General features: G+C 34.3%; 1 protein-coding gene across 4 annotated transcripts; it reads right to left on the bottom strand.

The window, feature by feature from the left end:
* Positions 1-21,356: 21,356 nt before the first annotated feature.
* Positions 21,357-25,004, bottom strand: LOC109173224 (probable inactive purple acid phosphatase 28). 4 transcript variants are annotated; one of them, XM_019322527.1, is made up of 6 exons: positions 24,737-25,004; positions 24,496-24,643; positions 23,395-23,822; positions 22,657-23,130; positions 21,668-21,704; positions 21,357-21,577 (listed from the first exon to the last, which is right to left on the bottom strand). In XM_019322527.1, the coding sequence occupies exons 1-4, from the start codon at positions 24,920-24,922 to the stop codon at positions 22,663-22,665; spliced, it is 1,230 nt and encodes a 409-aa protein (XP_019178072.1). In that variant the 5' UTR covers positions 24,923-25,004; the 3' UTR covers positions 21,357-21,577; positions 21,668-21,704; positions 22,657-22,662. The 4 variants fall into 4 exon arrangements, with proteins under 4 accessions (XP_019178072.1, XP_019178070.1, XP_019178074.1 ...); XM_019322525.1 differs by having other exon boundaries at positions 21,357-21,574; XM_019322529.1 differs by lacking the exon at positions 21,668-21,704.
* Positions 25,005-25,572: the final 568 nt, after the last annotated feature.

Genomic DNA, 25,572 nt, shown 5'->3' with positions numbered 1-25,572 from the left:
GGCTAATGTTATCAATTAGTTATACCATCTAATTAACACAATCAACTAATAGCTAATAGTCATTTATCAAACAGGGCCTAAGTATTAATCCTGACGTAAAATATATAAAAGTTTTGACCAAATAAGTAGGACGGAAAATACTATGTGTACTTTCATTTTTTACCTGAAAAAAGTAGCTTATCAGAATCTGTCATATCAGGGAGTAAAATTTAGGGAGTAGTAGAACTGCTGGACACTTCTTTCAAAATTCAAACGCACTCCACTAAGCTAGCTACCACTTATTAACAACGTAACATTAGTAACATAGTGCTCCCTTCTTCCCAACAGTAAGTTGTCGTTTTGTTTTATTGGTTGGTGTTTCTTCTTAATTCCTTCCTACATCTGATGAGTCTATTCTAAGTCCACTGACACCCATCTGTACTGTTCTTCCTCAAGAGACAGCCACAAAGTTTGAACATTATATTTTGCTGTTTAAATAATGTAATTTGTTAAACTAGCTAGGAACCACGCACTGCACGGACACTAAATTTACAACCACGTATCTACGTCATGTTTGTGTTACACTAGTGGAGATTGGAGAATAATACAAAATTTGCGACCAACGATAAGTCACAATGTAAGTGTATACTTCTAACAAAATTCAATATGTTTGAAAAGAAATTAGAAAATAACTTTTACTAGTCATTTTTTAGTATTTGACTTTTATAGAAAAACAAAATCAACAAAAAATAATAATTATTCATTCTAATCAAATGAAAAAATCCATTTGACATAAAATTATGGGGCGTTTCATTGAAACATTAGATTCTGAATCATAGTTAGAGTAATAAAAAGTTAGTAATTGTAATGTGTCTGTGTATTTTATATATTTATATATATATATATATATATATATATATAAAATAACCGATTAGGTGAAAATGTTGCCTTAGGTGAAAAATATGATTTAATCTCATCCATTGATTCAGTCTAGATCAAGGGTCAGAAATTCTAATTTTTTTTTAAAAAAAGTTAATTTTAATTTTAATTCATTATTTTATTTAAAATTAATTTTAAAAATTATTTTTAAAATCAGTAACCTACAATTTTAGGTAAACAGGTTATTTTGGACCTAATTGCATAATTTCGTGTTGTTCAGAGACTCAATTGCATCTTTTTTGAGTTCGGTGGCCTAATTGCACTTTGGTGTGCACTTGGGTGGCCTATTTGACCCTTATTCCTTTTTTTTTTTTTTTGTTTTTTGTTTTTTTTTTGTTTTTAACGAGCACTTGATCTAAGGCTGAGATTTATCCGCATGTTTCACATGTGGCGTTCTTTGCCCTAACGATAGGAGGCACTTTTAAGCCCGTATCATACTCAGACTAATCCTCGTTCGCACCGGGTCGGCCCAATTAAGAGGTAAAGTGCTGGCCAAATTGATTTTTTCATACAAAAGGGTGTTCAAATTCATGACCTCTCTAAAGGGATAAGAGTGCATGGCCACTCACGTCAACCAAGCTAGTTAAATTGGAAGAATGATGATTTATTATTTCAATATTAAATATTTCAATAGGAGGAACAAAGTTTAGTAGGAATACGTTCTCCGTGATTAGTATAATCTAAAACGGCACTTTATTATTAATGTGTCGTTTCATTACGTTTCTAGATCAGCGAATACGTTAGCTCATGTGTTAGTTAGAGCGGCGGCTTCTCAGTCTGGTTCTGGTGCTTGGTTTTTTTTTCTTATCCTGATTGTATTCAGCATTTAATTTACAGGTGATTAATAAATCTCATTTTTCTTGGTTTTCAAAAAAAAAAAAAGTTTAGTAGGAATAATTGCAACCGTCTAATCACTTAAATTTGATGAGTTTTTTTTTTTTTTTTCTTTTTCTAACTTAGGTGATCCAGCGTCACCGATTAATCCTAACTCTAGAGGATCCTGCCCCTAGAACTTTTGCAGTGGTAAATCTCGAGTCACGCAATCAGCCTACTAGTCAAATTCTAGTCTTCATGTGCATGCGTACAAGAGATCCAAACCAGATCTTCGAGCATCCTTGGTTCATTTTTCACATATATGTTTTGAGTGAGATTCGAATCTTCCATAGTGTTGCTTCCGATCATGACTTTTAAGTCAGGCGACGAACCAATCACGAACAATATGATGAGAGGTAGAGGCGCAGTAGAGCGTGGTGAGAGGGTACGGTGAAGTTAGCAGTGATATGTTACTATATGAAAGTAGGCAGTAGGCAATAGTACGTAGGAGCATGGAAAAAGTAGAAGGCTACTTTGATGTAGAAAGGGGAAAAAAATGCTTACTCAAAGGTAAGAGTACACCACACCAGATTTTGTGAGACAAACCCCTTAAGCTTTTTTCTCCATTAAATATATTGGCTCAGTTGTTGGAAGCTTTTGTCCATCAATTATTCATCACTAATATTCTCATCAATCTTTATGCATTGTCTCTGGGTGTACATGACATTCTCCAGTGTATTTGTCAGAGCCGTCACCACAAACAACTCATAAGACTTCCCAACAAAATAATTTCTCACTACACACTCACGTACTACCTATAATACACTCATTATTATATATTTTTATCTGCATGGACAGCTCAGTTCACTACTGAAAATTATGAAATTTCCGACCACCTGAAAGTGATCTTAAATCAAGTCGAAAGTCTTGTTCCGACCACTTTTGGTATCCGGAAAAACCTTTGTTGCTATTTCCGACCACTTTTTGGTATCAACTTGATTTAAGATCACTTTCAGGTGGTCGGAAATTTCATAATTTCTAGTGGTTGGTCACAGGGGTAAAGTTTAGAAACAATGGTCCGGGATCGAGTCTCATCAGCCCCAATGTGGAAGTAACCTTTCAAAGTGATGTAGACTCCTTGTCCACAGATATTCTGCCGGGTTGGGAATTTAACCTTATGGGAACAACAATTATTATATGTTTTTCTTTTTTATCTTTTTTCCACAGCCCTAGTGGGAATTGAATTGTAATTTTTAACTTTTAATAATGTTGATTAAGAGTTATACTACCTTGTCATCATATCTGGATAATTTAATTAAGTGGACAAATGATTAATAGTGCATGTTATCATTAAAGCAATTGCATTTCATTAGACACTTGATGGTAAGCAATTGGATAAAAATCAAATTCATTTTTTAAGGAATAAAGTAAATACAAACCATATTAAAATATAATACCAAACTCTTATTTAGTTATGACAAAAAAATTACAGTTTTAGTCACTGATTCAGTAATAAAGCATGTGTAATTTTAGTCCTTAATTAACAATGAGTTGCAATGATACCCCTATTTAGCTAGTCACTATGGTGTCATATTTAGTCCTTATTATAATGGATTGGATAAAGATTATTTTAGACAGAAAACTAAACAACACTAATATGAATTATTGCTTATAACATGAATGAGAGACTAAGCATTTTAGCTATTCATTTCAAATTTGGACCAGGGTCCACCCAAATTATTCTGTGGACCCGGCTCCACCCAGATGTTCACAATTTACCTTTTAAAAATTCACAATTTATATACTATGAACACAATATTAACATATATGTAATTGATTACCTTGTTTTGTATTCACAAGTTCCTTTCGAATACTGCAGTCACACAATATTAACATATTAGGTTTTGATGACCATGTATTGTATTCACAAATTCCCTTCTACAGCTGTTATGTATATTGATTTAGAAACACAATTTATATTCTAGAAGTTCACTATTTCAATATTAAAAATACACAGTTTATACATCATTTAAGACCAGGGTCCACCTTGCTGGTCCATGGTATACAACAACTCCTATGATTGCGTGAATATTCATGACACTTTAATTACTATAATTTTTCATATTCAATCTGTGTGAATGGACACTAAATGATATTTCAGGTGAGCATTAATTATCATGATTATGGGGTTTGGATACGTTCAAGATTTGGTGAAAGTTAGTGGATGTCTTTGAATTATGTTATGTGCAAACAATTTGGAGGAGATGCAACTTAGCAGTTAGCATAATCTACGCACAAGATAGTTGTCATGGTGTGTATTATTGGGCAAAACTTATAACTGTCAAAGCAGGAATGATGTGCATCGGTATGCATCATGTATAGTGCATACGGATGTAAAAACGATTTCGTTTTGACTACAAACGCGCGTCCCATTTAAAAAAAAAAAAAATCTGTTTCGATTCTCCTCAACAACATTATGTTGTTCATTGATTCTGGATTTTTAGTTCATTGATTCTGGATATTTAGACGGAAATCAAAACTGTTTTTTTTTTTTTTCATTCATACTGAATATTTAGTTCATTCATTCTGGATTTTTAGTTCATTCATTCTGGATTTTTAGTTCATTCATTCTGGATTTTTAGTTCATTCATTCTGGATATATAATTCAAATTATGCACAACATAATGTTGTTGCCGAGAATCAAAACTGGTTTTTTTTTTTAAGTGAACGCGCGTTTTTAGTCAAAACGACGTCGTTTTTGCATCCGTGCACGAATGCACAGCATAATTTGCCCAAAGCAGGTCGGTGGGGCGGGATCCGTCAAAGCCCGTTATATGCGAAGTGGGTTAAAAAGTCCATTAACAATACGGGCCTAGGGAGGCCGGTCCGTTCTGCTCCGCCTTAGGCCTATGAGGTTAGGCGGGGGCCCATTATAATTTTAACTTTGTAATTTTTGTAAACTTTTAATTTGTAAAAAAAATATGTAAATGATAAAATCATTTTAAATAGTCTAAACTCTAAAATGTGTAACATTTATTTATTTTAATTTAGTACTTTAGCCGGCTTGGCAGGTCCCTCCCGGCCACCCCCAAGCTTGCGGGTTAGGCAAGATAGACTAAAATACCTGCCAATAAAACATGCCTAAAATCTCAAAATTCGCCATTGTCCTTTTGACGGGGTGCAGTGAGAAATGTTAAACTTATTTTGATAGCTCTAGCAAAACATACTTATTTCATCATATTTTTCACTGCCTCTTACTCCAATACATCTTTCTTAAAAGTGCCTCTTACTCCAATACATCTTTCTTAAAATAAAAAGAATAAGCATAGAATAAGACACACAAAAACTTTGTTTGTACATGTAAGCATATATGGTATGAAGTATGGACTAAGGTGAATTATAGAATATAAGTTGAAGGGTGAATGTAAAATTTTTACAGTAACAGCACTGGGGAGCTAGTTTTACTAGCCTAATAAATGTCTCAGGAGTCCAAGTGAAATTATTCCATAGTAATTTATGCAATGAATTTGAGGCAAATTAAAGGCTGTGAGAATGTGGAAGTCACATTCAATTTAGTGAAAAGTTGCTCGGTTGTCTGCTGGAAGTACAACCTCACTATTGCAGTCAAAAGTTTTCCTCACCTTTACATTTTTAAGAACGTAGTAACCCTGCTTTTATTACTTAGCTACACCCCGACCCGACAAAACATCGGTGACTCAATAACTCAGCAGACAAGACCCAATGAAAAATTGGTCTCTTCTCACAAATACTACCTACTAAACCAGTGAGCTAAGGGCGTGCGAGCTCTATTTTTAAGTACTGACCAAATTAGTTTTTCCATATGAAAATGGGTTCGAACTCTCTTAAGGGACTATAGTGCACGGCCACTCACGTCAACCAAGCTGGTTAAAAAATAACTTTCATTAAATTTATTGTTCACTTAGCTTTTCATCTTTGTACTCAAATTATCGAATGCTCCACATGTTACATGTTATGAATTTATGATATACTGTACCAAGAAGGGTGATACATCAGCATGAAGAAGGGGATACTATATATCCAAGCTATGAGCAAATATTTTCTTTGAGAAAAGAAAGCAAAAGTGACAGCCTTAAACTCTCAAATTAAAACCTTTTAAACCCATCTTTGGTTTTTGGGCATGTTTTTATAATGTGTCTGTGAGTGGAAGCACGCATCTTTTTACTAATGCTATATATGTGAACCAGGCAACCAGCCTTTACCTGGGAACCTGCAAACTATTGAAAGATTACACCGCAATTACTATGTGATTGCATCGCAACGGCTCCAAACATGCCTAGACCTTTATCGTGAAACCATATCCATTGCAGTGTAATTCTTCAACAGTTTGTAAGTTTACACGTTAAGGTTGATTCACATCTGATTATGGATATATATGTATATATATAATAAAAGTAGGACTTGTATCATTGAATGGAGTGTATATTCCCAGACAATACATTATACATGGCATGCACTCAATAATGCAATGTAGAAAAGGAAAAAGTGGGTGAGAATAGAAGAGAATGTGGGAAAATGCCAAAAGCAATTAAACAACTCCAAATTCCTAAAATTCCCTTTCATGTTTTTGATTCTCTGACCATCTGAGAATGCAACAATATACCATTCTCTCTCTGATCTCTCTCTCTTTCAGATTGATTCATTAACGCATGCACATCAAGCTGACACCATCCACCACTTAAAAAAAAATAAATCCAATTTGGCTCTCCTTTTAAAGCTGTCAAATTAAATGGATTCTTTTTGGCTAATGCAAGCAAATTGAACCCATCACTTTTATCAAGAGATTGTACTAGATTCTACTTTCATGCTCTTTTTTCCCTCTCATAACCATCTTTTAGGTTATCAATGTAAAAGTGTTTTTTGGGTGTAAAATGTAGGTGGTGTACTGCTTGAAATACTTTACTTTGGTGTTCCAAAAGGTTGAATCACCAGCCCAACGTCTTCGTTGAATATTCGAGAAGATATAAATCATGATAACTTAGAATATAGAGGCTAGAGGTTTACTTACTGTGCACAAGAAGTTCCCTCATTTGGAGAAGTTGCTCCACATCATTGTTAGTCAGACTCGATTCTGATCTGACGAGTCATTGTTCTCAAATTTCACCCCGTGACCAACTGAATTGCTAATGCGGACTGCAATACTTTACTTTTTTATACAGATGATCGTGGAAACTACTTTTATTTTTAATATATATATATATATATATATATATATATATATATTCCATCACATGACTTATATTTATAGAATAAAAATGATATTAGATCACCTTTTAAAAGTAATAATTAGTTTACAATTTGAACAAATGCGCGTATAAAACTCAATAATGACACACCTAAATATTGATGCAGCTGCGTTTTCTTTATTTATTTTCATGTAAGGGTGGTTGAAAATTAGCTTATAACCGACAGCTAATTACGTTAGTTTATAATTAGGTGTTTTGATCACCAATAATATTAAGTGTTTGTAGAAATATGTTTGATAAACTAATTGTTTATTGTTTAACGGTATTAGTCTGTTATATATGTTATTTACTTAATTTTTAAATTATTGTTAATGTTTAAATATAATTAAAATAATTCAAATTTTATAAATAAATTCATAATATTAACTTCTTATTATTATTAATTAATTTTTTTAAGTATTGATTTGTGTTGGCCACTTTGGTGCATGTGTACCCACAAAAAGCAGCAAAGTAGATGGAAAGAAGACGGGAAAAAAGGAAGCAACAAAGTAGACGGAAATAAAGAAAGGAAAAGTAGGGATAGCAGCTTGCAGCTAGAGGGGTACGTTAATCTTAAAAACATAAATCATTAAGCTGCTGTCAAATACTACTCAAATTTTAGCTAATTGGGGTCAATAAAATCTTTTTTTTTTTTTTTAAAGTCACTTAACAAATACTTTTTGACAAAAGACCTTGTGGTTTAGCGACATAATTGTGACTTTCCCAAATGAGAAATCACATGCTCAAACCCCAGTGAGGGTATCGACTCATTGTGCTTCAGTACATTAAGAAAGTGTGAATCATATTATGTTCGATATAATGGGGTGTTTTAGTAAGATGAGAGGGTCTAAGGAATGAGGGGATTGTTCATCAAAATCTATTTACATATTTTCCTAACACGGGCGAAGAATGGCTAGGATAAGAACCATAAAAAAACTTGTCCCAATGCTTTAATTGATCATCTACAATGGTGTTACAATTATTGTTGAACATCATTAGTATAAAGCAACTTTGCCTTGTCCTATAGTACTGCCTTGCAAGTTTCATAAGCTTTATATATATATGTTATAGAGTTTAGGATCAATAGCCTGCCACAACATATTACGGAGTAAGGCATTTGCCTTTTCCCATTCTTTTACATTTTCAAAAATTTCGCTCAAATTCTTCATTAGATAATGTGACATAACTTGACCTTTGAACATAACTTCACGGAAGCTACCTAGTTGGAGTAGTTTTTATTTCCCCTCAACTTGTGCATGGTGATCGCATGGTAGGTTGTTAGAGTGAAATTTGATGAAGCCTATGGAGATACAAACAAATGACTAAAATGAGAGAACCTTGAATAGTAGCAAGTTGTCTATCATTAGCATGGTTGAAAGAATTGCTAGGCGCTCCTTGGCGCTTAGCATCTACGAGCCCGTGTATTTTTAATTTTTTTAAAAGATTTAATAATTATAATAAAAATTATTAATACTATAATAGTTAATACTAAAATATTAAATATTAATCTAAAAAATATCTAAAGTTTGAACAATTTATGATAGATTCACTCTTTTAGGTTATGGTCAAGTGGAGAATTGAACAAAGAAGAAGGAAGTTGTCATTGTAGAATCATTACAGAAGGAAGAAGAAAACCAGTTCTAAGCAGAGAAAAGAGCTAAGGCTTAAAAACACACAGCAGGATAGGAAATGGCAGTTATAACTACCTAGAGAAGGAAAGGACAAGAATGCCCTTCTCATAAAACTGAGCCTAACTGCCCTCAGCTGCCTAGAACACTTCAACTGTCTTCTTGATTATAAGCTCACTTCATCACCCCCCCTTAAGCTGGAGCATGAAGATCCTGAAGGCCTAGCTTACAATGGAAAGTGGTAAATGCTGACTTTGGCAGGGCCTTGGTGAATCCATCAGCAACTTGTTGGACAGATGGAACAGACATGAGCTTAATCACACCTTCATTTACCTTCTGTTTGACAATATGACAGTCTATTTCTATGTGTTTAGTTCGTTCATGGAAAACATGATTCTCCCCAATAGCAATGGCTGATTGATTATCACAAAACAAAGTAGTTGGACTGTCAAGATGAACTTTCAAGTCTGCCAGCAGGTAATTGAGCCACTGAATCTCACAAGTGGTTGAGGCTAAAGCCCTATATTCTGCCTCAGAGGATGACTTTGAGATGGTTGCTTGTTTCTTTGTCTTCCATGAAATTAAAGAGCTGCCAAGGTAGATGCAAAAATCAGTTATAGACTTCCTTGTTTCAGAACAAGTAGCCCAATCAGAATCTGAATAACTCTGTAACTTTAGCTGAGCATTCTTGTGGAAGAATAAGCCTTTTCCAGGGGATCCCTTGAGATATCTCAATACTTTGTGAGCAGCAACCAAGTGTGTACTTCTAGGCTTGTCAACAAATTGACTCAATTGCTGCACTGCATAGGAGATATCTGGCCTGGTATTTGTAAGATATAAGAGCTTCCCCACTAATCTTCTGTAGACTTCAGGGTTGCTAAGCAAAGTTCCTGCCATGCTACTGAGTTTATGTCCTGCAGTAGCTGGTGTGCTTGCAGGTTTGGCTTCCAAAAACCATTTTCCTCCAGAATTTCCAAGGTATACTTCCTTTGGCAAAGGCTAAGACCATCATGTGTCCTGAATGCTTCCATGCCTAAGAAATAATTCAGGCTGCCAAGATCTTTTATTTTGAAGGATCTGTCCAGCATCTGTTTCAGGTCCTTAATTTTGAGTGGGGTCTGTGCCTGCCACCAATATATCATCAACATAGACAAGGAGAGCCATATAGGAATTCCCTGACACTTTGGTGAATAGGGATGGATCTGCCATGGATTGTTGAAAGCCATAATGTAGCAAAGTTGCTGTTAACTTTGCATTCCATTGTCTACTAGCCTGCTTTAGGCCATATAAGGACCTCAAAAGTTTGCACACTTGCTTAGGTTTATCACTGTAGAACCCTGGGGGCAGGAGCATATAGACTTCCTCCTCTAGATCACCATGTAGAAAGGCATTGTTGATGTCCAACTGCTGAATTTCCCACTTCATTGCAACAGCCACAGCCAGAAATGTTCTTATGGTTGTCATTCTTGCTACAGGTGAGAAGGTCTCAATGTAGTCCACTCCAAGCTGTTGGGTATATCCCTTGGCTACTAGCCTAGCTTTATACCTTTCCACTGATCCATCAGCCCTATGCTTCACTTTGTACACCCACCTACATCCAATAGGAGTCTTTCCACTTGGTAAGTCAGTTAGCTTCCAAGTATTATTCTCAATCAAGGCTTCTATTTCAGCTTGCATGGCTTTCCTCCAAGGTTCTTCTTTTACTGCTTCATTGTAGGATTGTGGCTCTTGTATGGATGAAATGGCTGAGGCACACATCCTATGGCTGGAAGATAAGCAGTCATAAGATATGACTTTGTTTAGTGAGTGAGGAGAGGTCCTTCTGTCTGACAGTGTTCCATTGATGGATTGGCAGTAATAATCATGCAGTTTGGTGGGAATTTGCCTTGCCCTTCCAGATCTCCTAGGTTCAAATTGTGGTGTCTCCTCATTGGTTAATTCATTCTGCTCAACTAGTAAAGTTTCCTCACACACAGCATCACTGCTTGATTCAGCTGTTAGCTCAATTCCATTTTCACTTTCAGCAGAAGTGTCAATTTGATCATTCTCATGGGCTTCTGGATAATAGATAGAATTGTCATGCCTTTCTATATCACCACACCCTCCTGTGGCCTCAGGAAGGTTGTTATCCACCTCAGTAAGGTTGTTACCCACCTCAGTAGATACAGGTATGGAAGGTAAGCAAGGATTGAATGGTCCAATGTCAGCTGAGTCAGAATTAGCTTCTATGACCTTATTCTTGAGGGGGTAGATGTGTTCATAGAAATGCACATCCCTAGAAACAAAGATACTACCATCTCCCATGTCATAGAGTATATAACCCTTTACATAAGCTGGGAACCCTAAGAAGATGCACTTCTTGGCTCTTGGCTCCATTTTGTTTCTCCCCTGGGATGCAGTGGCACCAAAACACAAGCAACCAAAGGCTTTGAGCTGCTCATAGTGTACTGTATCACCAAACAGAATTTCAAATGGTGTGCTTCCATTAACCACTGCAGTGGGCAACCTATTGATGAGATAGGAAGCATGTAGAACACAATGCCCCCAGAACTCCATAGACAATCCAGATTGAAACCTGAGGGATCTAGCTACATTCATGATGTGCTGATGCTTTCTTTCTGCAATGCCATTCTGCTGAGGAGTGTTTACACAAGATTTCTGGTGGATGATTCCCTTTTCAGTGAAAAATTCCTTCATAAAGAATTCAGTCCCATTGTCTGTTCTCACTATCTTGATTCCAGCTGAAAACTGATTACACACATACTGATAGAAACCCTTAAAAAGGCTCTTAACCTCTGACTTAGACTTCATGAGATGCAGCCATGTGAACCTACTGTGATCATCAACAATAGTCAGAAAGTAGTGTTCCCCTTTTAGGGATGCAACAGGAAAGGGACCCCATACATCCATATGGATCAAATCAAAACACTTTAAAGCTCTAGAACTGCTAGTGGGAAAGGAGGACCTCTTGTGTTTAGAAAAATGGCAGATATCACATGCAAAATCAGAAGGCTTATGAAACTTTGCATGTTTTATTCCATGTAACAAATGTATTTTATCCATAGGATAGTGTCCTAGTCTATTATGCCACACCTCTAAGGACACAGTATTACATTGAATGTCAGAATTCTCAACAATACATTTGGTTTTCTTTCTAACAGGTGGATGACTAAGCAAGTACAGCCCATCCTTTTCTTTAGCAAAACCATCCACTACTCCATGTATGCCCTGTATGTCACAACAATCAGCATTCATAACAAGTTTGCAGCTCATATGCTTAGTCAGTCTACTGGCAGATATAATGTTGAATGTGAAAGAGGGAATAAACAACACACTTTTTAATAGAACACTGGGGTGAAGCCTGATTTCTCCCATATGTGTGACTGCTACAGTTTCTCCATTAGGCAGCTTAACAAAAACATTATGGATTCTATAGTATTTCTCAAAAATTTCCAAAGAGCAGGTAATGTGATCTGTGGCCCCTGAATCTAGAATCCATGTTGTGGGAGAATTCAAAATAGCATTAACATACAGTTTAGAATTGCACCTGCCTTCATTGGAATCTGTTGAGTTCTTAAAGCTTGACTTCATCCCATGGTTACTGACTGTAACTGCTGCATTGCTTGATGGTGGATTGCCTTGGTTCTGATTCTGCAATAAAGACACCAACCTCTGAAATTGATCAGCAGACAGGCCTATATCATCCCCATGGCTTACAGATGAAGCATTTGAATAGACATTCAAATTTTGTTGACTGTCTTGCTTGTTTTTGGACTTGTATCCTGCTACCCAACCTGGAGGGAAGCCATGTTTCTTATAACACTTTTCCACTGTATGACCAACCATACCACAATAAGTGCACTTTGGCACATTCTTGCCATTATTGCCAAACTTCTTTCTGTTGTTTGAGGCTGAGAAGGCCACAACACTCTCCTCATTTGTAGTATTCTGCACAGCATTGGCCTGACTCACTTCAGTATTCTTATGACCAAGAGAACTATTAAATTTTCTCTCCAATTTCAGGGCCATGTTCAACACCTTTTCTGCACTTGGAATGGGATCCATTACTAACACACCTGATTTTATTGTTTCAAAGTCTTCATTCAGCCCTTCCAAGAATCTGATGACTTGATCATCTTCTCTGTCTTTTTGTATCTTACTCAGCAAGGCGCATGAGCACCTAGGCACACATTCACAAGCTGGCAATGGCCTCATAGCTTTCAGCTGCTCCCATAGACCATTACATTTGGTGAAATATTCATTAATCGTCATGTTTCCTTGCACACATTTGAAAATTTGGTTCTGAACCTCTGCGATCCTATGCGGATCTGTCTGTGAGTATCTCTTCTTTAGAGTACTCCAGATGTCTGCTGCCTTTTCAAAGTACAACACACTCTCAGCGATCGTAGAGTTGAGAGATCTCAAAATCCACGAACAAACTATATTGTTGCATCGTTTCCACACTGCATATTTTGGATGAGATACTCCTGGATCTGGAATCGCGCCACTTGCAAAACCGAACTTATTTTTGACCTCCAAGGCCATTTGCATCGATCTGCTCCAGGACGCATAGTTGATTTCAGATAAGGGAGGAGAAACGAGAATCAAATTCGGATTCTCTGTGATGTGTAAGTATAATGGATCATCAAACTCGTCTGTTCGCTGAGCTGCTGCTGGGTTTTGCTCGTTTGGATTCGCATCTTGATGAGTTGAAGCTGGTCCGATCGAAGTTCCTTCTCCAGCTTGATTGTTCATCGTAACGGCCGCTGCGTAGCTCCTTTGCCGCTCTGATACCATGATAGATTCACTCTTTTAGGTTATGGTCAAGTGGAGAATTGAACAAAGAAGAAGGAAGTTGTCATTGTAGAATCATTACAGAAGGAAGAAGAAAACCAGTTCTAAGCAGAGAAAAGAGCTAAGGCTTAAAAACACACAGCAGGATAGGAAATGGCAGTTATAACTGCCAAGAGAAGGAAAGGACAAGAATGCCCTTCTCATAAAACTGAGCCTAACTGCCCTCAGCTGCCTGGAACACTTCAACTGTCTTCTTGATTATAAGCTCACTTCATCAATTTAGAATTATTTTGCTCAAAACGATGACGCTTTGAGTAAAATAACCCATTTATAAAAAATAAAATAAAATAAAAACAATAGCTAATCGGCCCCGACATAATCGGTGCCTAGGAGGCCTAGGCGGTCAGCGCCTAGTCAGCCGCCTAGACTACCAATTATGGTAATCGATACGTTAGGCGGTCGGCCAACGCCTAGGCTCCAATTAATCGGTGCCAAGGCGGGATTTCTGCAACATTGGTCATTAGTCAACAATTGTAGGGTTGATGTAAAAAAAAAAATAAATAAAAATTGCTATACTCGCCAGAGGAGAACACTCTAGCAAGTGAAGTTGGTTTGGAAAAAAAGATGCCTAGCGAGAGAGAATTGGCTAAAAAAAAAAAAAAGATGCGGCAGTGCGTGGTGGGTGAGGATGGTTCCTGTGGCGGGCTTCTCAGTGAGAGGGCACGATGTGGTTTCGAATAAGGTTGTGGTATTAGTTTCAAAAAATAACATTCAAAGATGCGTCAGAACGAGAAAGACCGTCATTGGGCCATAATTTTTTATATTTTTTAATATTGATAGGAGAAGAACTTAAAATTTAGTTGGCGAAAGGAACCTACTATGATACCATGTGAAGAAATATTTATGAATTTGATGATTCAAATGATTCTTAAAACATAAGTATATATACAATAAGAAACCTAAAACATAAAGATATGACTCTTGTATTCGATCTAAGAGTATATTCATAAAACAAAATATTAAGGTACATAAACTACAAACTCCGTGCGATAACTTTTAACTACAAATACATCATATGTAATGCCAATCACTATATTCTCTGTCCGTAATATCTCTTTATAAGTTTCTAAAACTAAAGCTTACGCTACATAAACTGTATACTCCAGTTACATCATGTGTAATAATAGACAATCACTCAATTCTATGTCCATAATCTCTTATAGAGGTTCATAAAGTCAAAGTTTAAGGTACATCACGTATAATTACATTCACTCTATTCTATGTCCATAATATCTCTTTTATAAGTTCATAAAACTAAAGCTTAATTGGGAAATAATAAGGAATTGAAAAATATAAAGTGATATCTCGACTAAGTAATGTATTTTCATCAAAAGTAATATCTCGACTAAGAATAATTTTCTGAGAATCAAGAGACTACAGAAGATTCCCTTCTGACTTAGAGGCATAACCAATCAAAATGCATTTGATAGCTCTAGGGTTTAATTTATTACCCGTACTGGAATGAGCATACACATGATATTTAAAAACTCTTAAAGCTAGAGTAATCAACAGGATTACCTGACCAAATTTCTTTCGGAATTTTAAAATTAAGAGATGAATGTGAAGATCTATTCACCAAGTAACATGTAGTATAAACGACCTTGACCCAAAAATCACATTGTTTCCATAATCCAACATTAGAAAATATACAATGAGTTCACTTCAACATAGTCATGTTCATACGTTCGTCAACACCATTCTGCTAGATCTTGCGCTTGGAAATTCCATTGGTTGCACATAACACATTGAAATCTGACTCACAGAACTCCAAGCTAGTCTGATTTATGGGGATAGACTACAATCCAATCTCTAGAAGGTTGTAAATATTTTATATATATTACTAATGATTTTTCTCATAAAGTCTGAGTTTATTTCCTGAAACACAAAAATCAAGCATTTTCTATTTTCAAAAAGTGGAAAATAGTTGTTGAGACTCAAATAGAAAAAAAAAGGTCAACAAGCTTAAGATAGATAATGGCTTGGAGTTCTGTGAGTTAGAGTTCAATGAGTTCTGTGCAACCAATGAAATGGCCAAGCACAAGTCCTTGCCAAGTAAACCCCAGCAAAATGGTGTTGTCGAACATATGAATAGGACTCTGTTGGAGAGAGCTCGTTGTATGCTCTCTAATGCTGGGTAATGAAAAACGACGTGATTTTTGGGCTGAGATTGTTTTTACTACATGTTATTTGGCGAATAGATCTCCACATTCATCTCTTGATTTCAAAATTCCAGAGAAAGTTTGGTCAGATAATCATGTTTATTACTCTACTAGTTTTTTTTTACGCGCATTGCACGAATGAGATAATGCTCAATAATTATTTTTAAATAAGTACTTCAAAGTATACCAATGCAATATTATATAGGAGAGGTTCATGCATAGGTAATTGAATGTTGAATTTGTTTAAAGTATATAAATGCAAGATAATATATGAGAGAATGATTATAATTGTTACTAAAATAAATGTTTGCAACTTTGTAATAACATTAGTCTAAATACTTAGTCTAAAAGCGATAGTCTAAATAAATACTCCCTCTGTCCCATTTTATCTGTCCTACTTACTATTCATTGGTCAAACCAATTCTTTCTTCTTTTTTTTTTTTGTTTATTTTCTTTAGTATTTTTTACTTATTTTTAAATTTGATTTTTATTGTTTTATAGTACTTTTAATGTAGTTTCTAAATATATAAATTTTGTATACTAATACTAAACTTAATATTATGAAAAATTTAATTAAAAATAACTTCAGTCAAGCCTCGTTAGTCGAATCAGGCACATAAAATATGACGGAGGGAATACTGCTTTTGATTTAAATTTCTCTAAGTCTTCTTAATTCTCTTTTGGGTAGCATTATCATTGTCTTCATCTTCAGTACATGTCATCTCCTCTCTTTTTTATTGGTAGTATGTCATGTGCAATTGAGTTACTGGTGGTAGCATCATGCAATGAGATTATAGTGTTGGAAGTTTTAGATTTTTTTTTTTGCAGTGTATATGACTGAGATTTTAGTTGTACTATGAACTCTTTATCTTACAAGTGCATATTGATATTTGGTAGTGGTAATTTTTCCTTCATGTTTCATGTGTTGTGAGATGTGTGTCATAGATTATCATGTGAAAGTATTGAACAAAATATTAATATTTATTATTATATTTCTATAAAATACTTAGTAAATAAATATATAACATATTTTGTATTATAACTTTGATATTTAATTACAAGATAATGTAAAAAGAAGACAATAGGCAATGTAGTGAATATAATTAATTAATGAATTTGAATTAAAGGTAAGAAATTTTGAATTGTAAAAAATAAATATTTTTTTTAAGGTTGTAGAAAATGAATATAATATAACTAATGAAATTATATCTCTTTTAAAATTGTTTATAATGAATAATTTTTTTTTTGAATGATGACATTATAGGCATCTAATTCTAAATTAATTAAATACATGTGTATTATTTTTTGTTGTAGCTATCAATATATTTAATTTAATAAGAGTAATAAAGTGGCGTATATACTTTTCATCAACAACGTTAAAGTCATTAATTTTTTTAATTTACATCATTGTTGAGACAAATTGTTTTGGGAGTTTGTCAACGGAATTTGCTACAATTGTTGTCAATAGATTATAATAAATAATTCAAAATATATTGTTACAATAGATATTGTTATAATGATATAATAAAAATTAACTTACAAAATTTTTTAGAAGCTTTCCTACATTAATAAAATTCTAAGAATTTCAGTGGGATTTAACATTGTCAATTCTTTGAAAAATTGTCCTATCATTTTAGAGTCCTCTGATCAACAACTTTGTAATTAGGTCGTGTAGGTCTGAAAATGATGTTAGAACACTTTTGTCCCATAAAAAATAATAGTATAATATTTGTAAAGTAATGTACAATTTTACCGTTATAAAAAGACATACAAAAAAAATATTAATATCATAATGACCTAAATCATTCCAATAATACCCAAAAAAAAAAACATAATTGAAATATTGAGTTTTGTTCTAAATAATCAAAAGAATATTAATTAAATGGGGGGAAAAAAAAAAAAACTTAACCTAAATTTGTTTTTTTTTTATGCAAAAAAATAAATTTATAATCTTTGATGCTCAACTTTGAATGTTTTGTATTTAGTCGAACTAATTATTTGACCAAAGATAATTTAAATTTTATATTGTATTTTTTTTTAATACTCCGTATATTTTAACATATTCGTAGTATATGTTTAACAATTATGCCAACTCTGATTAGGATGAGGTTCGAACCTAAGACCTTTCTTATAGAAACTAATGAGTAAGTTAAGAATAATAAATAATTAACGGAATATTGCTTTGCTAAAGTTTATACTAATGGAATCCAATGTTATTTAAGGGAAGAAAATAATATAATAGAGGGTAAATAAGGAAAATTATAAAAAAAAATAATATGAACCATTCATTTCAAGAAACAATTACACCGATATTTTTTTGTTCCAGTTAAGGGTCTAACATTATTGGCTCTTATTAGATTTGTAGATATTAAGAATCTTAGGATGTCCTGCATATGCTCATTCTAGTACGGGTAAATTAAACTCTAGAGCTATCAAATTCATTTTTTCTTTGTTATGCTTCTAAGTCAAAAGGGTATGGTTTATGGTCTCCTCGAGTCACAACAAGAGTATTCTATTACTCAAGATCGACCTAGGAAGACAATTTAAAAACCTGCTAGATATGCTACTGATAATAAAGTCCATTTGATTGTTTATACTCTTTCAATTGCACAGATTGTCCATTCTGCTATACGAGGCTATTTCCTGTGCGAACTCATCCAAGTGGTTGTCTTCCTATTGCTAGTTCAATTAATGTTTAAGTTCAATCAGCTATTCCAATTATTGATTTTCACAGTCGATTAACATCCACATCTCCACATAACCATGCAGCACATTCCCTCATGTCCACGGCGCATTTCTTCATCTTCGTGTGGCGCAAAAGTTTCTCCAAAGAGGTGGCAGCCATAATTTGTTTCTTAATCACCTCATCTCTTCAATTCATCCATTATTCTCTTTTATTTCCCTTCCCCATATATATATATATATATATATATATATAAAAGAGGCGAAGTAGTAGGGACTGATTCAGAAATTTTTTTTCAGTAAAAGCGTAACATTAAAACAAAAGAAATAATTAAAAAAAAAAAAGGAAAATTGTAAAAAATGCCCCTCTATAATATGTCAATTATCAATGTCACCCCTAAATTATGAGTGGTGTAAATGTTACCCCTCAATTATCAAAACGGTGCACATATAGCCCCTCCCGTAACTGACATGTGGTTCCCCGTTAGTGTACGACACCATTAAGTAGGAGTAAATATGTAATTTAGTTGTTTTTTCCCTCCCTCGATTCGAAGTACCAGCAATGGACAGCGATGGGGAACCACAGGTCCGTTACGGGAGGGGCTATATGTGCACCATTTTGATAATTGAGGAGCAACATTTACACCACTCATAATTCAGGGGTGACATTGATAATTGGCATATTATAGAGGGGCATTTTTTACAATTTTCCCAAAAAAAAAATTACCTAAGAATAGTTGTAAATATTGTTTGATATGGACGAAAAATAAAACATATCGAAACTTTATAAAAATATGAAACATAATTAATTTAATAAAAAAATTGAATATACAACACATTATAAATTATACATCTCACTATTAATATAAAAGAATGATATAGGTTGTGTGTGTATTAAATATTAAAGAAAAAACTATTAAGGTTGATACTAAAGATTTGAACCCTTGATCTTTAATATTACCATACATGTGCTCTACCAACTAATCTAACTCATTTCCTATTAACATTTAATAGTTTTTTTTATACTAATACTAAAACTTGTACTATATATACATATATACATACAAATATTATATATGGGGTGGGGGTGGGGGTGGGGGTGGGGGTGGGGGACAGCTGCCCCCCCCCCCCCCTTTGTCATTTTATATTTTTCCTCATTTATATTTTAACTTCTCTGTAATTCTCAATTTTTAATTATTCACTTCCACATTATTATCAGAGAAAGAACATACGTACCAGGATTCTCTCGCCGTTTTCGCCAATTTCCGTTGTATTCCTAACAATTCCATAAATCATAATCCACACAGCTGTGTGAACTATAAATAAAAAATAAAGTATATTTAATATACTAAAAATACATTATTTTGTATATTATCAAATAATGTATTTTTAATATATTAAAAATGTACCATGTATTCATAGTCCACACAATTATAGGAACCATAGTTCACAGAAAAAATTACCATATAGACTTTGCCAATATTAGTCCAAATTAGCGAAGTTTAATGCTGCCTAATTTACTAGATGTCGCAATCTGGACATCTTCCGAACAAAGTTCAACAAATGAAACAGCCCATTAAACGTAACCAATTTTTAAATTTTTACAATCGTTATGTTTTCCAAGAGATAACCCAGAAAAGTAACCATAGTCCACAAAGTGTTGGTTAATCATAAAAATAGTCGTTATACCGTAGACCACGGTCAAAACGACGTCGTTTCTTTAAATAAAGAAACGGTGCACCGTTAGTTTTAACGAAGTGCGTATTTTTTGTATGTTAATTACCAACTGACACTACAGTATATCTAAATCGACACTGTCTCACGTATTATTTTTATATTATCAAATGATGAAACTGCAATTATATCAAAATGATACTGTAGTTGTAGTGAAATGAAATTGCAGTGTATATAAAATGAAACTGAATAACATTTCACATATTTGAGTGTATATTGTACAATGAAACTGTAATTATATCTAAATGATCATGTAGTTGTGTTTTAATAAAACTATAGTTATTAAATAAAATTTTCACATATTATAGTCTATAAATATCAAATGAAACTGTAGTTATATCAAAATGAAACTATAGTTGTGTTGAACCGAAACTGCAGTGTATACAAAATAAAACTGATTAATTGAATAACAGAATTACTTTTTACGAAAGGGTGCAAAACAGCGGGAAACAGATGCCGTTTCTTTTCATTAAACAAAACGATGTCGTTTTGATGCGCGGTGCATAATCGATTATGCATCGCGGTGCATGATATAATTTGCCTCATAAAAAAGTTTATTTTTAATATATTAAAAAGTACATTATTTGTATACTGAATATACATTATACAAAATAATATACTTTTAGTACTCAAATAATATATTTTTTCTGAATACAAGGTACATTTTTTATATACTAAAAGTACATTATTTGTGTATTAAATATACATTATTTAATAGTATACAAAATAATATACTTTCATTACTCAAATAATGTACTTTATATACACAAATAATGTACTTTTTATTTATTTATGGTCCACAGCTATGTAAACTATGGTTCACATGAGTTTTATGTAAAACGTCTTTCATGAGACAGTGTAATATGTTTTTAATTAAAAAATGTAATACTTTTCTATTGATGCATAAAAATATTACTCCTCTGTCTCATTTTATTTATCCTACTTACTATTCATTGGTCAAACCAACTCTTTCTTTTTTGTTTATTTCTATTAACATTTTCATATAATTTTTAAATTTGATTTTGTGTTTAGTAGTACTTTTAATATAGTTTCTAAATATATAATTTTTACATAATAATTCTAAATTTAATATTATAAAAAATTAAATTGTAAATAACTTTAGTCAAGCCTCGTTAACCGACATATAAAATGGGACGGAGGGGGTATATTTTAATTATAAAGTATTACACATCTCACGTAATAATGTCTTACACAAGACTTACTCTATTATAAATATCTAACAATGGAAACCTGATATACAAGAAACAAAGCAAAACCTAGAAGACAGAACACCAAATAAAATGTAAACAAGACTTAAAAAGCGTTCTCTTACTATTTCAAGAAAGGCCAGAAATATAGTTCTCTTGTTAGTTAAATATACATTGTTCTAATGGAATATTCAGCAGAAACAAATCATTTTCATTGAAACACAGTGCAATCGTACAGCCACATCAACAAATGGAAAATAATACACATACGAACCTTCACTTGAAGAAGTTCATCCCATGATGCTGCATTGATCCTACTAGCATACATATAAAAAGAGATATAAGATCTTCCTTTGGAAAGATTTTCAAACAATTCAAGCAAATGTATCATCCATGCATGTTTAAACCTTTTTAACAGGACCAGCTTATCAGAGTATCTGTTTTCTTCAGGAAAAAAGAATTATGAAAAAGTTTGGCTTAGAAGTTATCCATTATCTGTGATCGGTAGTAACTTGTAACCCTTAATTGCATACAACATTCAAAACTTCAACGGAATTCGAAAATTCAATGGATCCAACATGAAATTGTTTTTTTTTTACCAACAAAAATAAAAACCCTTAATGGTTAAATAAGAATCTAATGTATTTGGCTTAGAAATGATCCAGTACAAAGATTGGTGAATTAGCAGATCTTTTTGCAGCCAAACTATCATCTTGTTACCAGATTGTTTATTTTCATATATGTTGAAGGGGGCTTAGGTATCTTGGCCCTGTTTGGTAAAATATTAGCCTATCAACCAATTTTGGCTTATTTGACCACTATTAATTGTTTGACTTGGTTAAAAAATTCAACTCCAAAATACTAAAATTCAAAAAAGCAGCTTTTTCAATTAGCTTTTTGAGAAAATAAATTATATACTAAACAGCTATCAGCTAACAACTAATTTACCAAACACCTTCCTACAATCAGCTAATGTTATGAATTAGTTATACCCTCTAATTAACCCAATCAGCTAACAGCTAACAGCCATTTACCAAACAGGGTCCTTATTAATTTATCACAAGTGTATTTTGGGAACTTCAACTTTGTTTATGGAATTATGGTTAACTAATCAGAAAACCCAAAGTGTCATCAAAAGAAAGAGTTGAAACTGCAGGCTTCCCCTCTTCAGCTTTAATCTTTTAGTACTACTAGCAAGCCAACCACATCTAGTTTCACGTTTAGGCATGTAGCATCTACTGGCTGTGTATTTTATTTTCCTTTTTTTTTTTTGTGAAGATTTTATTTTCCTTTTGTTAGTTGAATTAAAACACCAAGACTAATTCCTTACAACAAAATAAACAAGGCAAGCTCTGTGGACTACTGAATAGATCGGTGTGAAACATAATCTACATACCTAACATCATTTTGATGACTGACGGTCCCACAGGACTTGCTCATCAATCTTGCTCAGCATCTCATCATCCAGTCGCTTCCATGTTTTGATCTTTTCCACACCCATCCAGGTCTTTTCACCCTTTTCAAGCTCAGCCAATATGACCCTAGCTCTTCTTGGCCATCCAGCAATACCATAACCATGATAACCAAACCCTCCACCATAACAAAACCATATGCCATCTAGATTTCCACAAAAGTCATTCTTGTGGTCATGACCTATAAAAACAGCCTTCACATCCCCCATTGAAACAAGAGTCTTTAAAACTCCAGAATTCACTACTGAACATGCTATATATTCGCTATATTTGCCAACAACCCCTTTAACAGGACCTTGCCGGATTTCTGGAATAGGAATATGGAAGAATGCTAATGCAGGGTGCATAATTGAGAAAGAAGGAAAGTCCGCTAAATGATTGTCGTTCAGCAGTTGTCCCTGTTATTGTGTGGCCTGCAACAAGTTAATACAATCTAAATGCGCAAAGACAAACAGAACACAAGCCTTCAATTAATGCATAGAATTGCAGCTAGTTAATCGTCTAGTTGATTTTAGGGTAATGGGTGCAAAGCACAGTAAAAATTGTAGACATTTAGTCATGAAAGCATATCATGGTAGCCATGGAGACCTTTTGTTCTGTCTTTTATTTGCAATCTATCTACTAACAAAGAAAAGAAAAGTTTGGTTTTGCAGTCATTGTACCTGAAATCTCTTAGAAACACTACGAAGCCAACTGAGCTGAGACTCCTTTATCCATCCATATGTTCTGAACCCATCAACAATAGCTCTATCTCCACTATCAAGAAAATAGAGATTAAAAATGCTGCTGTTTGCCAAGTATGAACCCGGTGCTCCCCATATCCTGAGATTGTAATTCCCAAATCCATCAATATTTGTCATTGGTTTTTGTTTAGTTGGATCAAAGATATCTTCAACTGTTGGAAAGGTCTGCGACACAGAATAATCCATTAGGGAGATGAAAGACATCAATTCTTCACGATTCATTGTGGATTCCTGGTCATGGTTTCCCAAAACAGCTGCCCATGGAATTCCAGATTCTATAACAGGACCAAAAACTTCAAACATAGATTCCGCAGCATCAGTAGCACTTGGCCCAAAAATGTTATCACCTGCATATCAAATCCAATTGGATCCATAGTTTCATTAACATTGTAAAACAATAAACCAATAATTTTCACTTCTTCAAAAATCAAAATTCAATATTTGCTTTTGTGACGCAATGTAAGGCAAGGGCAAGTTAAAGCAAAAAGAAGCTACCAAAAATATGGATCCAATTGCTTATTTTCTTTACTTGTGACAAAAGGTGGAATTGTGAATACACCCCCCCCCCCCCTCCCGCATCCCGCCCCTACAATTTGTGGAGGGGTAAATCATGGTGACTCAACTAACCAACAAAGGCTAGACTTTTGTTTACTACACACAAGAAGGCCCTCATTTTGAGAGGTTGCTCCCACACTGCGGCTAGTGAGACTCGGTCACTGGTCTCTTGTGACAAATTTCACTAATCCGATTTCTTGTTAGCATGAAAGGCTGCTTGTTGTAAGTCAATGTATCTATTAACCAATTATATTAACCCAAATACAATCTATTGGTACACCTATACTCCATGGCAATACACTGCACTACCCCAGCTTCCCTTTTACTGTTTTCTTCTCTCTCTTTTTTCCCTCAATGCATATATTCATTTTCCCAAAAAGGTAATTCGCACCCCCTTCTGGATATGCATGTATACAGTTCAAGCCATTAGTGGTTATGCAAGAGTTGAAAATTTTAGCTAATGACCTGTGAATACAACCAAATCGGGGTTTTCAAGCTGTATCAACTTCCTCAAGAACACGGTCGAGTTGAGATCGGAGCAATTGTCGAACTCAGTCTCCAGCACATCTCTGCACCGCGTCACCTTCCCGTTCCCATAGTGCATATCCGCAACCTGAAAGGGCCAAACCCGAAAACAAAATCAACATCAAATCAAATAATAATAAAAGCAATTAAGGTAATCATCGATAGGGCCCTTTGGCAAGACCTGAAGGATCTTGAAAGTGCCGTCGTGGGAGCGGAAGCGAAGAGGGAGGTCAGGCTGCTTCTTGAGGCGAGCGTTTCGGTGATCAACGGTGAGCCTGGGGGCTACAGTGAGGGTATGAAGGAGATGCAAAGCGGCGATGACGAGTAGGAGGAAAAGCAGAGAGTGGATCCACTGCGATGATTCCATTGATCAAATTTCAGAGAAGAAGAGCCACGCCGCCACAGCCCAGTTCTCTGCATACTTCAATTCAATGGGTCTTCCTTTACTCAAGTGCGATTTGGAATTTTCAATTTTAAATGTCTCTTTCAATTTAGATTTATATTTGTTTATCATTTCTACTGAACTCTTTACTCTTTTGTTTTTTTTCGGGCCTTTTGGGAGAACGATGAGATTGAAGCTGCACCAGTTGGATTTATATTGGTTTATCATTTTTACTGAACTCTTTACTCTCTTTTTTTTTCTTTATAATCGAAAATTTTAATGATGGGAGCTTGAAACTACAAATTATTTCAACGACAATCATATTCTATAGATATATACTCTGATTTCTCGATAGAGTATGGATGTGGTATATATATTTTTCTACAATTTGAGGGGTGCAATTGTTTGTCTTTTTTTTTTTTTTTTTTTTTTTTTTTTTTGAACCAAAACGCAAACGACTTCATTAAAAACTTAGCAAACCAGAAATACAAGTCGGTGAGATAAATTCCCACATTCCAGAGACAGAAAAAGAATCGGTTGCCCGCACTAACTCGTGGGTCACTCGATTTGCTGTTCTCTTGACATGGCATACACTAACGTTACCTATGTCATTAGCAATAGATCGACATTGCTTA

The sequence above is a fragment of the Ipomoea nil genome, unplaced genomic scaffold, assembly GCF_001879475.1.
Source record: "Ipomoea nil cultivar Tokyo-kokei standard unplaced genomic scaffold, Asagao_1.1 scaffold0465, whole genome shotgun sequence".
Taxonomy (NCBI): Eukaryota; Viridiplantae; Streptophyta; class Magnoliopsida; order Solanales; family Convolvulaceae; genus Ipomoea; species Ipomoea nil.
The sequence above is the reverse complement of the archived record's forward strand: the minus strand, read 5'-3'. Positions and strand labels throughout refer to the sequence as shown.

Bases quoted from the DNA above. Each gene is read 5' to 3' on its own strand.
- LOC109173224 (XM_019322527.1), bottom strand. From the start codon at position 24,922: ATGGAATCATCGCAGTGGATCCACTCTCTGCTTTTCCTCCTACTCGTC. The intron at 23,823-24,495 runs GTCATTAGCTAA...TTTGATATGCAG, and splicing joins CGATTTGGTTGTATTCACAG to GTGATAACATTTTTGGGCCA. The intron at 23,131-23,394 runs GTACAATGACTG...ACACAATAACAG, and splicing joins GTGTTTCTAAGAGATTTCAG to GGACAACTGCTGAACGACAA.